General features: G+C 40.7%; 1 protein-coding gene across 1 annotated transcript; it reads right to left on the bottom strand.

Moving 5' to 3' along the window:
- Positions 1 to 720: 720 nt before the first annotated feature.
- Positions 721 to 1296, bottom strand: LOC118848148 (40S ribosomal protein S10-like). Its single transcript, XM_036756921.1, has one exon. The coding sequence runs from the start codon at positions 1261 to 1263 to the stop codon at positions 766 to 768; it is 498 nt and encodes a 165-aa protein (XP_036612816.1). The 5' UTR covers positions 1264 to 1296; the 3' UTR covers positions 721 to 765.
- Between the last annotated feature and the right edge of the window lie 13275 nt (positions 1297 to 14571).

Here is a 14571-nt window from a genome sequence, read left to right as displayed (position 1 = left end):
TCTCCTTAGCCCTCATTACACTGGCTTTGTATCATTTGCTTATGGGACTCTTCCTCCCTTGGCTCTCCTTCCTACCTTCTAGACTTGGTCACCATGTCTCATCCGATTTCTTGCCCTGAAACTTCCTTCTCTGGGGGAACATGAGCAACAAGATGGCAGACTAGACATTTTCTCCTATTACCCATAGGTTCTCAAACCTCTCCAAAGCAGAATTGTGTGCCAAATAAAACAATTTCATCGTCTCCTATGGTCTAGGTGCCCAGAATACTGAAGAAGATAAAAACCCCAGACTCGGGCACTGATGCTCCCTGACCCTGAGCTCACTCAGTACTCCTACTCTACGTCCCATACTACCAGCAGCAAGATGGCACTAGCAGATCCAAGGATACAACAAACCCACCCTTACACACCACCCCCCTTCCCTCTTTCTAGTGTCCTAGAGACCTTGCCTCCAGGATGCAGAAGTTGTCAGCTCCTCTCAGGCTTTGCTTCTGAAGATCTGTGGTCAAGTTGGCTGTCAAGGCCCTTGTAATCACTAAGCCCCAGTGCTGCAAACTTCTGAACTGCTGGTACCAGGGCAGAGAACTGAGGAACACAGGGAGTCGGATGGGTCAGCTGGACAGGACACCATGCATGCGTGGGGCTATGCAGCATGGAGGGAAACTTTAAACACATAATGGTTAAATTGAACAATTCAATTTAGAAACAACTAATTTCTTTTTTTTTCCCAAATTTTATTGAATATGAAACATATCTCTACAGTTTCTATTGAGGAGGTTGACCACGTCCACGACCAAATCCACCTCTAAATTGGAATTCTGTTGCTGACCCAGCCCCGGCCTCAGCCTTCTTGTCAGCACCAGGAGGAGCAGCACTTCGTCTGTATGTGTCTCTGTCAGCTTCACCCCGAGTAAGCCGGGCAGGTCGCTTGCCCTCCAGACCTTTGGGCCTTGGCCTTCCTGTCTCAGGACGACTTCTTCGGAGTGTGGCAGGCACAATCTCAAGGGGCAGGTGAAGGTAATCCCGGAGGTACTGAATGCCCTCATTGGTGAGGTACCAGTAGAAATGCCTCCATGCAAACTGCTCCTTAACATAGCCACGAGACTTTAGAGACTGCATGGCCTTCACGACATGGAGATTGGGCACATTCTTGTCTGCCAGCTCGGGGTGCTTTGGCATGTGGACATCCTTCTTGGCTACCATCACTCCCTCCTTAAAAAGGAGTTCATAGATGGCAATTCGGTTCTTCTTGGGCATCAACATCTCGGCGGTGCGGCAGGTGCTGCTCTAGACGGAGCCCGGGCTAGAAAGGCAGAAACAACTAATTTCTAAAGCCATGAGGAGAAAGATATTCAAATACAAAGGGAAAAACATTTTAATAAGGCAAGACTATTTGAAACCCACTAGAAAAAAAGAAGAGGGAATGGAACAATGTATTCTGAAGAGCAATGGAGCTCAGTAGGTTCAATAATGAAAAGTTTGAAATGCGTTCAGAGAGAAAATCAGAACTGAAGAGATTTGCTTCTCAAACACTCCGAACACCAGATATATAGCAGGCAACGACAGCAACAGAGTGACATCAGAAAGACCAGTAAATTTCTAAATGTTCACAATGAGATAGATAGGTGAAGACAGAAATATGATAGCTGTAACAGTGAAAAGGTGGACAGGGGTCATTATGGACAGAACCGGCAACACCCTGCCTACAGGTGCATCAGTATGTCTTCTGTGGAACTACTTTACAACATGGGAGGGTACATAAGGGAATGAGGGAAGCAGGAGGATAGATGGGATTGTGTGATGCACCAGAGTCAAATCAAAGGCTAGCAATGAGGGGAAGGTGACCTCTGTGGCCTTGGAAAGAGAAGAGTCTACAGGGGAGAGAGTGAGGAGGGGGGAGGAAAGAATGAAAAGGAGACAGGAAGGGAAGGATGCTTTATTTTGGTGGTGGGAGGGCATTCCACTGATGAATGTGCCTATGAATGAAGGGAGATAAGAACATTATGTTGGCTATAGCCTGGAGGATTTGGTGCTTGAAAAGGCTGCTTGTCCTGGGAGGGAGGGGAAGTTGGAACCTCTTGCACACAGGGAGGTGGTTTCCAGGAAAGTATAAGGAATAAAGATCAACAAGAGAGAGTACAGATCAGTGTTGCCAGGAAGGGTGCTACCACGGGCCAGTGTCCTTTCTGACACTTGTAATAACTGACATTTTTCTGAGAATGAGGCACAGTGGGAAAGCAGAATCCATGAGGTGAGCCCTACAAGGTAATGGTAGAAAGTGCCTAGATGGGACAGCCTAAAATGAATACCTTGGAAATTTATGAAAATACAGAGAAAAGAGAGAGAAACCAGCTAATTTTAGGCATCATGAATCAGAGAATGAAGGTCTAGAAAGAGAAGATGGGTAATGGAAAGTGAGAGAAATGCTTTTTGGAAAGAAGTGCAAAACACGGCAAATTAAAAAAATAAAACCTACTGAAAAGGACACTTCTAGCTTCCTTGATGGCCCCTTCTCCCTTCGGCGAGCTTCTCCTAGAAACACCATCTTAAGAAAGGGCTCCAATTGGTCATCCTTCGTTTCCCACCAGGTTCTATGTCTCATTTTCCAGACACCACCCTCCCTTTCCACTGTGCCCTCCAGAATGCCTGTTCCATAGACAGCAAACTTCCCTTCATACTTAGTCTTTCCCTCTTCTGCTCCTATCTCCCATTGCTAAAATGTGGCTCCCCACATGACTCAGCCTCCCTGGCCCCCCTTTCCAGTTCTAGCTTCCCTTCACTCACTCTTCTTGGTTCACTGTTAGAGATGAGAGATTTGGAATATTCCTTGATCCGTGTTACCACTTCCAGGTTGTCCCTTTATCACTCAGTAATCTCTCTTCCTTCTTCCTTTCTTCTCATGCTATCCATCTCTACCTTAGCTGTTGTCTAGAGACCTAAGTCACTCACCTTCTTTCCTCTTATGAGTTCAGTATTTGGCTCACAATTTTCATCTCCTCCCCAATTCCTGCTCTCCTACTAAGGGACTTCAACATACATATGTTGAAGACTTTCTCTCAAATACCCTCACCACTTAGTTCCTCAACCTACTTCTCCATCACACCTCAATCCCTTTGACTATTATCTATTGGCTTTTCTCCTCTCCTTCTACCCTCCCTTACAAAACCCTAGTCCTCATCTACACTATGACTTCCAATCCAATGACCCCTCAGTTCTTTTCCAGGCTATCTCCCCTGCACTAGCCACTTTCCTTTTTCCCCCATCTTGACCCTTTGGTGATCTCAATCCAACTCTACACTGTCCTCTTCTCTTGAGTCACTAGCCCCCTTATTTCATTGATTATGCCCTGCCAAGCCACTCCAACCATTGACCACCTTCCCTCCTACACACTTGATGGTGAAGAAGGGTGGAGAAAGCCACTCAAGCATTATGACTGGATCCACTACAAATTAATGTTACACATTGTCAACTAGGCCCTCACTGCTACAAGGCAATCCTTCTGTACTTGTCTATCAACTCAGTATCCCAATCTCCAGAGCTGCTCTTCAAAACTTTTCATCTCTCCTCAAGACTTCCATGACTCTCAGCTGAGAACTTTACCTCATATTTTATAGGGAAAAAAATTGTGGCTATTCACCATGAGCTCCCTCTCCTCTCCTCTTCCCTCACATCCTATTACTTAGATACCCTCTGCCACTGCCTTCTTCACTCCTCACATGATGATGTGGCCTTACTCCTTGCCAAGGCAAATCCCTTACCTACTCAAGTGATCCCCTTCCATCCCATCTCCTCCAACAGATTGGCCCCTTGGTCAACTCTATCACTTATCTTCAATCTTCCTTGGTCTCTTCCGCCTATAAACAAGCCCAGGTCTCCCCCATCCTGAAAAAAATGCTGATTTGATCCTTCTATCCCTGAGAAGCTATCATCTTATGTCTTTTCTGCCCTTTGTTTCTGAATACCTTGAAATAATCATATACAGTAGCTGCCTCCACTTTTTCTCCTCTCACTCTCTTCTTGGCCCCTCACATTTTGGCTTCTGACCTCATTGTTCCATTAAAACTACTCTCTCCAAAGTTACTAATGATTTCTTAATTTCCAAATCCAGTGGCTTTTTCTCAATGCTCATTCTCCTCAACCACTCTGCATCCCTTGACATTATCTTACCCTCATTGATGCTCTCTTCCACCTAGGCCTTTGGGATTCCAACCTCTCTTGAGTCTCCTACGTATTTGACCATTCATTCTCATTCTCCATCACTGGATCCTGATCCTGACCATGCCCTCTAATTGTAGGTGTTCCGCTAAGTTCCGTCTTGGGTCTCCTTGTATCCTCCCTCTATACTACTTCTCTTGATGATCTGATCAGTTCCAATGGATTATCATACCAGATCAAACTATCTGGCCCCCACCTCCCTACTGACCTCTAATCTCGTATCTCCAACCTTTCAGACATCTCAAACTGGATCTTTAACTCAACATGTTCAAAATAAAATTCATTTTGCCCCCCCCACAACACTCTCCCCAGTTTTACCTCCTCTATTCCTGTAGAGTAACGATACCTTCCCATTCTCTCAAGTTCTCACCCTAGATGTTCTCTTTGACTCCTCACTATTTCTCAGTGTTGCCAAAGCCTGTTGATTTTACCTGTGTTTCATCTCTCGAACCTTTACCCATCTGACATTACCCACACCCTGGTACAGAACCTCATCACCTCTGCCTCCATCACTTCAATAGTCTCCTGGTGGGTCTGCCTGCCTCAGCTCTCTCCCCTCTCCAGTCCAGCCTTCATTCAGCCACCGGAATGATTTTCCTAAAGCACAAGTCCTACCAAGTCATCCCCATTCTCAATGAACTGTAGGATCAAATACAAAATTCTGTATTTGGCATTCAAAGTCCTCCGTAACCCAGACCCTTCCTACCTTTCTAGTCTTCTTACACCTTACCCTCTGCCACATATGCTTCAATTCAGGGTCACTGGCCTCCTCTGGATCTTCTACTAATAAGATGCTCCATTTCTTGGCTCTGGGCATTTTCTCTGACTGTCCCACATGCCCAGAATGCTCTCCTTCCTCATTTTCATCTATGGGCTTCCCTGGCTTCTTTCAAATATCACACCAACAAAAGGAAACCCTTCTTAATCCTGGTCCCTTCTCTCTTTATTATTTCCTATGTATCCAGTATATAGCTTATTGGCTTTCATTAGTTTGTGAGATCCTTGATGGCAAGGAGTGTCTCTTACTTCATTTGTTTGACTCCCCAGCGCTAGGTGCAGTGCCTGGAATATAGTAAGTAGGCACTTCAGAAATGGTTATTGACAGACTAACCTATCTATAGGTAAGAAAGATGTTCTCTTCTTTGCTCCTCTAATTTGTTTATGGTATAATCTTTTATATCCAAGTTGTATGTCCATTTAGAGCTTATCTTAGCATATAATGTGAAATGCTGATCTAATGCTAACTTCTACCAGACTGCTTTCCAGTTTTCTGAACACTTTTTGTCAAATAAAACATCCTGAGCCCAGGAGTTGGAATCTTTGACTTTATCAAATACCAGGTTATTGGGTTCATTCACTTCTATACATTGGGTACCCAATCTGTTCCATTAGTAGACTTCTCGATTTTCTTAAAACCAGCACTGAATTATTTTGCTTAATACATGGCAGTACAGTTTGAGAACCGGAGTTGATAGATCTCCTTTCTTCCTCCTTTAAAAAAAGTTTCCCTTGAGATTCTTGACTTTTTATTCCAACACAAATTTTATTTACTTAGCATGTAAAAGTAATCCTTTGGTAGTTTGGTATAAAACTGAATGAGTAAATCACTAATATTGTCATCTTCATTTTATTGGCTCAACCTACCACGAACAATTAGTATTTCTCCAATTATTTAGATCCATCTTTATAACTGCAAATAATGTTTTGTCATTTTCATATAGGTCATATGTGTTTCTTGGCAGGAGGATTCAAATGTTGTTCTTACATTTTGAATTTCATTGCTGTTTTAAAATTTTTTTTGATGTTGTTTAAACAGGATGGGCTGCATCATAGATTTATTTCACAGAGTGGCAGAAGTTTTGGCCAGTGTGGAGAGCTATCAAGAGCTGAGAGTCCAGAGACCCCCTGAATTCTCTCTCTCCTCCATCCCCATACGAGACAGTGAGGAAAACTGGGACCAATACAATCTCATAAAAATTCCAAAAAGCTTGTTTTAAAGCATATATAAAATACTCATTCATGGAGAAAACTCAATATCCCAAAGTTAGCAATTATACAGCATCTTCTCAGAGACTGCCAGAAAATTCAATAAAAATTTAATTTTCAAATACTAGTATTTTCAAAGGTAAACAGGATGCAATGCTCGTTTTGTTCACAAAGTGGAGAGATTTTACAGGAAAAATTTTTCATCCTTTGTTTTCAAAGAGGACCAATGACATCATGGGGTGATATCTTGACCTGCATAAATTGGATTTAAGCAAGGCAGAGTTGCATGAAGTCATCAACCTCACTCTTGCTTTCATAGTAATCAAAGTCTAGTGGCAAGACAAAAATCAGCATGACTGTTGATGGCCAAGGATGTAGTGTATGACCTAGGAAAAGTGCTTCAGCTGCCTTCATGACTGATGGAACAAATTGTTCTCATCCACTCTACTGGAGGAATTCTTCACATGCTTGGGGTAGACATCTCCCTAAGTCACCAAATGGTTTGGGGCCTGTTGGTTGTCCTCAACCCACAAGATGCCTTTACTGGTGTGTGGCTGCTGCATGTGCTACAGCTTCTTGGAGCCAAAGGTGAGAGTTCGGTGAAAAGTGGACAACAAAGGTGGATCAGCAGAGCTGAAAAGGGCTTGGCAAGCTCTCACACCAGAGGTGCTAGTCTTCCCTGAACACCCCATATGTCCACCATGAAGTATCATAAATACATCCAAGGACAGATGAAGAAATGAATGCAAATGTAACAGGAGACTGGCAAACGAAAATGCAGGCCTATGAACACAAACAGAAGATCCACCTAAATTTTTGATAAGCCTGTTTCTGGAAGTGTTGGTAAATATCGTAGAATAGAGATGTTGTGGAATGGAGATGTGGGATGGAGCTGCTGTGGGAGGGAGCTCCTCTATCCCAACTCCACCAACCATCTCTAACTTCAGAGCACTTCTAAGACAGCGACACGGGCTTTTGGGCTGTTCCTCAAATAAGACACTGCATCTCTTGGCTCTGGGCATTTTCTCTGGCTGTTCCCCATGTCTGAAATGCTCTCTCTCTTCTTACTACAGACCTCCCTGGGGCTTCTTTTAAGTCCCAACTAAAATCACATGTTTTACTGGAAGTCTTTCCCAATCCCTCTTAATTCTAGTCCCTTCCATATGTGAAAAAAATTGAGACTCTAAGATAATATTGGTGGAATCGTGAACTGATCCAACCATTTGGGAGAGCAATCTGGAATTATACCCAGAGTTATAAAATGGTGTATACTCTTTCACCCAGCAATACCACTACTAGATCTGTTTCCCAAGGTGATCAGGGAAAAGGGGAAAAATTTATATGTTCTAAAATAGTTGTAGGAGCTCTCTTTGTGGTGGCAAAGAACTGGAAATTCAAGGGATGACCATCAATTGGCAAATGACTGGACAAGTCATGGAATATGTTCATGATGGAATATTACTCTGCTATAAGAAATGATGAGTTGATTTCAGAAAAAAAAACATGGAAACACTTACATGAACTGATGCTGAGCGAAGTGAGCAGAACCTGGAAAACATTGTATACAGTAAGAACAGCACTGCGCAACAATCAACTTTGACAGACTTAGCTCTTCTCAGCAATGCAATGATCTAAGTCAATTCCAAGGAACTTGTGATGGAAGATATTGTCCACATCCAGAGAAAGAACTATAGTCTGGGTGCAGATCAAAGCAGACTATTCTGTGTGTGTGTGTGTGTGTGTGTGTGTATGTGTTTCTTTCTCATGGGTTCTCTTTTGTTCTGATTCTTCTCTCACAACATGACTAATGTGGAGATATGTTTAATATGATTGTAGGTATATAATCTATCTAAGATTACATCCTGTTTGGGGGAGGGGGAAGTGGAGGAAGGGGAAAATTTAGAACTCAAAATCTTATAAAAGTGAATGTTGAAAACTAGAAATAAATAAATTTTTAAAAATTAAAGATATAAACAAGTTTAAAATCCCCAATTAAACATCAAAGGGAGTTCTACAAATTAAAGGTGAGATGAATAAAATTAAATAAAAGAAAACCATTGAATTAATAAATAAAACTAGGAGTTAGTTTTATAGAAAAAAAACAATAAAATAAATCATTGGTTAATATGATTTTTGAAAAAAGAATCATTAGTATCAAATCACTGGTATAAAAATGAAAAGGGTGAATACACCACCAGTGAAGATGAAATCAAAGAAATTATTAGGAGGTTTTTTCCCCAATTATATACTAATATATTCAATGATTTAAATAAAATGGAAGAATACTTACAAATACATAAACCATCCAGATTAGCAGAGGAGGAAAAAGAATATCTAAATAAACAGATTTTAGAAAAATAAATTGAACAGACCATAAATGAGCTCCCCAAGAAAAAGGCATCAGGATCAGAAATATTTACAAGGAAACTCTACCAAATATTTAAAGATCAACTAATTCCAATATTAAATAAATTATTTGGAATAATAGACAAAGAAGGAGTTCTACCAAACTCCTTTCATGAAACAAATATGGTGCTGGTACCTAAACCAGGAAGAATAAAAACAAAGAAAGAAAATTATAGACCAATTTCATTAATGAATTTAGATGCAAAAATCCTAAATAATATGCTAGCTAGAAGACCACAACATTATATCAAAAAGCTTATACATTGTGACCAAGTGGAATTTATACCAAGAATGCAGGGATGGTTTAATGTTAGGAAAACTGATAACAATTTATTATATCAATAACAAAAGTAACAAAAATCATGATTATATCAATGGATATGGAAAAGGCTTTTGACAAAATACAACACTCATTTCTATTAAAAACACTTGAAAGCATAGATATAAATGGATTTTTCCTTAAAATGAAAAGTGACTACCTAAAACCATCAGCAAGCATTACTTATCATGGGGATTATCTAGAAGCCTTCCCAATGAGACTAGGAATGAAACACAGATGCCCATTATTACTAATATTATTCAATATTGCATTAGAAATGCTAGCAATAGCAGTAAGAGAAGAAAAAGAAAGTGAAGGAATCAGAATGGACAGTGAGGTCATAAACCTATCTCTTTTGGCAGACAGTATGACACACTTGAAAAATCCTAGAGATTCAACTAAAGAGTTAGTTGAAACAATTATTAATGTTAGCAAAGTAACAGGATTTAAAATAAACCCACATAAATCATCAATATTTCTATGTATCACCAACAAAACCCTGAAAGAAGAGATAGTAAGAGATATATCACTTAAAATAGCTGAAGACAGTCTAAAATACCTGGCAGTATACCTGCTAAGACAAATCTAGGAACTACATGAACATAATTTTATAAAATACTTTTTATACAGATAAAGTCACATTTAAATAACTGAAAAAAATATTAATTGTTCATCAGTGGGCAGAGTCAATATAATAAAAATGACAATTCTACCAAAACTAATCTACTTATCCAATGTCATCTCAATTAAATTACAAAAAAATTATTTTATTGGACTAGAAAAAAAATAATAAAATTCATTTGGAAGAACAAAATATCAAGAGTATCAAAGGAATCAATTTTTTTTAAATGTGAAGGAAGGAGGTTTAGCAGTACTGGATCTTATACTGTAATTATGGCAATATGTCACAAAGTTTCCTATAGAATAGAATCTCACATTGGTTGCAGTTGGACATCTTAAGGTGAGTCTTAAGCAGGTTGTATTATTTTTTGCACATGTTCTAGTTCTAGATATTGCCCAGTAGGAGAACACAAAACAGCTCATCAGACCTCCACCTGTTAACAGTACAGGATCACAATCCCTCTGAGTAGCTTGTGGCATTTCTCTCAGATACTGATTTAATGCAGACCAATCACAGACTTTCATTAAGCAATAAAGATTTGCCAGGACTCACATACATATAAGGGATTTAATTAAACATCTTTCCTTCTCAAGTTTAAACTTGTCCTGGTGCAAAAGCCAATCAGAATCTTTTCTATTGTACATAAACCTTCAATTTCTCAGCAAGCCAAATTCATTGTTAGAATTTACATAACTCAAACAAGTTCTTTTCCCGGGGCTGATGACCTTGCCCTTGAAGATAGTTTCCAGGGGCCTTGGCAATTAACATTGACTCCAGGAAGGGGTTAATCCTGGTGCCCTTTGCCTGCTGCCCTCCACACAGGAGGACTGTTCTGAATGGGCAGAACCAACCTTCTTCTTATCCTTTTTTCCTGCCCTCCTCCCTCTATTTTTGTTTTTCTAAGAGAATTTTGATGTCCTTGTTACATCTTTCTTCTTAATATGTTGGATTATATAGACAGCATATTTACTATCAGATATAATGTTAAGTGGTTAGCTTGATACATCATTAGAAAAACTTGCCAGTCAAGGTTATTAGCTAGTAAAAGTTTGACCTGTTCTTTAGTATATGGCTGATGAACAGCATGTGGTCTATTCCCTATCAGCAACGTGACTCTTACTTATGCTTTTCTGAAGGAGTTGAGCAGCCTTTTGAGGGTAAGGAGAAATCCTTCTTGAGGCTTGAAATGGCAAATAAATCCATTCTATGATGTCATTTTGTTGGTGTAAAGCCCCAAAAGGAATTTTTGGCGTAGGAAGGATAGTAACTTGTAGCAGGTGCTTGGGATCAATCCTATGTTTGGCACTTTTGGAGAGCCTCCTCAACTTTTGTCAGATGCTGTGAGGCTTGTGGGGTCAATTGTCAAGGAGAACTGGGGTGTGGATCTCCCCTTAAGATCTTGAATAGTTCTCCCAACTCTTGGGTACTTATCTGTAGGTGAGGATGAACCCAATTAATATCCCCAAGCAGCTTTTGAAAATCATTGAGTATCTTAAGGTCTTGTCTATGAATACAGATTTTCGTAGGTGTTACTGATATGGGACTCAGTGTCTGCCCTAAATATAGCAAGTTGTATTTTGTCTGGGGCAATGACAAGTCTGTAATTTTTTAATTGTGCCTCAGTTTCCTGAAAAGTGAGGCTTGAAATCTCTGCCTGTGGATATGAGCATAGTATGTCATACATGTAATGAATGAGATAACCTTTGGGATATCTTATAGGTTGTAAAGCTTGTGCAACATGTTGTTGGCACATGGTGGGACTATTCTTCATCCCTTGTGCCAGGACTTTCCATTGTAATCTCTTGTGAGGTTCCTTGAGATTAAACAGAGTCTGTGGGATGTAATGGAATAGTATAGTAACAATCTTTTAAATCTATGATCCATAAGGGGCAGTCGCTAGGTATCATGTTAGGTGTGGGGAGTCTTGATTGAAGATTTCCCATAGTATCCATTCTATCATTAATTTTTCTCGAAATCAGTAAGCATTCTCCATTTTCCAGATTTCTTTCTTATAGAGAAAACAGGAGAATTCCAAGGACTGTTGGAGCTTTCAATGTGCCCTACCTTTAACTGTTCATTAACAAGGGCCTGTAGTTTTTCTGATGTTAAAAGCCATTGTTTGACCCATACAGGGAGCCCATCCTTCCAGGTTATCCTAGACATCCTATTCTTTGAATTTATGACAGTGGCCCTTCCTAAAAATCCTTGGGGGGGGGGGGGGTGAGATTGTATAGTGACCTTCATATATCCCAAGGTCTCTCCCCCCCTAGATTTATAGGTAGATGTGATAAAACATACGGTCTGAGTTTTCCTTTCTGCTTCTCTACCTCCCAGCTTAACTATCCTGCACTTTGTTTTGGGATGGTGACTGTCCCTACTCCTTGCAGTGACATATCACTTATTACTAGTGGCCAGGCTTTTGGCTAGAGTTGGTCTGCAATGATTGATTTGTCTGCTCCAGTATCTATCAATCCTTCAAATTCTATGCCTTCTATTTTTTTATTGTCAAAGTTGGTCTTTTATCTGTAATATCTTGTACCCAGAAAGCCTCTCTTCCTGTGCTTCCAAATCCTTGTGAGCCCTGAACCTTCTGAAAATAATTCCCTGTGATTTCATATTTATCTATTCTCTCCCCCTATCCTACATGTAATAAAATTTTCATTTCTCCCATGTAATCTGAATCTACTAACCCAGGGACTACAATGAGCCCTCTGAGGGAGGAGCTACCACATCCTATAAAGAGTCCCATTGGTAGGGTAGGCAGTGGGCCATATAAACTCTGGCAGATGGAGATGGTGTAGTCATTTGTGCACTGCCTGGGGTAGCATGAAGGTCTTTTATGGTGAGGGGGTAAAGCGTGTTCATAATTGGAACCATCTGAGGGGGAACTAGGGAAAGGTGGCCCCTATTGTTTGCCCGGGCTGGCCCCAAGGGTGGTTTCCCTAATTCAAAACAGCTTTCTGAATGCTCAACAGTTCCCTTTTCCACACTTAAGGCGTGGTGTAGTTGGTTGGAAGGTGGAACTTTTCTGTATCCCTTTATGTTGTGCTCTACATTCCTTTTCCATGTGCCTGGGCTTTACAACATTATAGCATTTTAAAATGGTTTTTGGCTGCTGTTGATTAAAAGCAGCAGCTACTACCTCAGCGTGGTATGCCAGTGTGCCCACTTTTTGGCATCTTTGAATCATCTAACCCCCACCTAGCAGGGCTCTCTTACAATCTGCATTACAATTTTCAACTGCCAACTTTTGTAACACTATATTGGCAGCTTCAGCGTCCCCTACATTCCTTTGGAGGGCTTGTGCGAGTCTATTAAGAAAATCTGGGAATGTTTCTGTTGCCCCCTTTCTTTTGTTATTTCTATGGGAATTTTAACGATTCTAAAGTTTTACTCAAGTAAATTTTACTTTTGTGTTCATTCCTTAAAAACTTTGAGAGTGAGAACTGTGAATTTGCCAGTCAAAATGAATGGGCCCTTCTCTTTGTACTGGGAGACTCAAAGTGTCTCTTTTTGAGATTCATGCATTTTCCCAATTTGCCTTAGTGCCAAATAGTATACCAAATTCTGAACACGTTTCACTTAAATTCTAGGGAAAAGTTTCCTGCTTTCTTTCTTATCTCTCTTCACATTCCAAATTGCCCAGATTTAGAATAGAGGGAGAAAGAGCATTTTTTTTCCCAACTACTTCCTAAAACTTTTCAAACCTTATTTCTTTTTGATTTTGACCTGGTGTTTTCAAACCTTATTTCTAATTTTGACCTGATACTTCTCCAATTTGCCTTTTCCATAACAAAGAGTAAACAAGACATTACAGGGTGTTAGATTACACACTCCACACAGAAACACAAATACAGAACACAGAGACAGGAAACAAAGACGATATTTTGAATCCTATACACAAATTGCTCCGGCCTCAGGAATGTAACAGAGGCCAGATACCATGCTTTATTTGAGTCTTGAGGACTCTGCTTTTTAAGATGACCTGGGGCAGATCCCTGACCGCAGTGAAAATGTGCCTGTCTCTGAAAATCCTTGTAATTTGGGTAGTTATTAAGAGACCTCTTTCCCTTACTAGCTTCTTCAGACCTTTCACATGGTATTCTCGGTCTCTTTTTCCTGACTGCGTTTGCCACATCTCTGCAATCCTCGTATAAGTCTGTTGATTACCCCAGAATAGGAAAGCAAAAACAAAGGAGAGGAAAGACCATTGCCCTCCCATCTCCTTAATCCCGGAATAAGCCTAGTGGAAAAAAAAAAAAAAGACAGAGAGAAAGTGAAAAGTGAAAGTTTTTAGTACCCGAGAAAAGTTTTACCGCCCTCATACCTTAGTGTATGTCGACCAGAGCCTCCTTTTCCTGTTTTTTTTTTCTTCAGGGTGTCTCTACTGAGGGAGACTCAACTCTTTCAGAGTCTCTGTTCCTCCGAACCTCTCTGCTTCAGGTTTGTCTGCTTTGAATCCGTGTTCACCTCGGGTCTGTCTGCTTTGGGTTTGTTTGCCCCGAGTATCCACCTCAGGTCCGTTTGCTTTGTCTGCTTCGGGTGTCCTTGCCTCAGGGTTCCTCATTTGGGCGCCAGTTGCCCGTGGTGCTGAAATGGCCGGAGATGGCCAAATGCTAAAAGAAAAACACAAAACAGGGGCCAGGTAGAAAAGTAAAGAACACCTCCATTTATTATGCAGAGGAACAGGGTTTATATACCCTTTTAGGGAAACAGAATCAACAAATCTACAAGGGAGGCATTTGCATAATGCATGACTTCCTCGTGCTTAGTTCCCCTTTTGCTGTAAACACTATTGTGTTAATAGCCTACAGGTGGTATTTAGCACGTGTGTGCTGTGGGAGTTTTTGAGAGAGCACATGTGTACCGAGGAGGCTTGACGCCTAAGCAGCATGTGTATGCCAAGGGAGAGATGGAGAGCCGCATTTAGGGTTAGAGTAGCCCCAAGGATCCTAGCTAGTAATTTCCAGAATCATAGTGATAGACCATCCTACTGAGGCTGTGCAGTGAAATAAGGGACGAC

This window comes from Trichosurus vulpecula, chromosome 4 (genome assembly GCF_011100635.1).
Source record: "Trichosurus vulpecula isolate mTriVul1 chromosome 4, mTriVul1.pri, whole genome shotgun sequence".
NCBI classification, from domain to species: domain Eukaryota; kingdom Metazoa; phylum Chordata; class Mammalia; order Diprotodontia; family Phalangeridae; genus Trichosurus; species Trichosurus vulpecula.
Note: the sequence above shows the minus strand (reverse complement) of the source record. Positions and strands in the feature narration are given on the sequence as shown.

Coding starts and splice junctions, on each gene's coding strand:
- LOC118848148 (XM_036756921.1), bottom strand. CDS start 1,263: ATGTTGATGCCCAAGAAGAACCGAATTGCCATCTATGAACTCCTTTTT.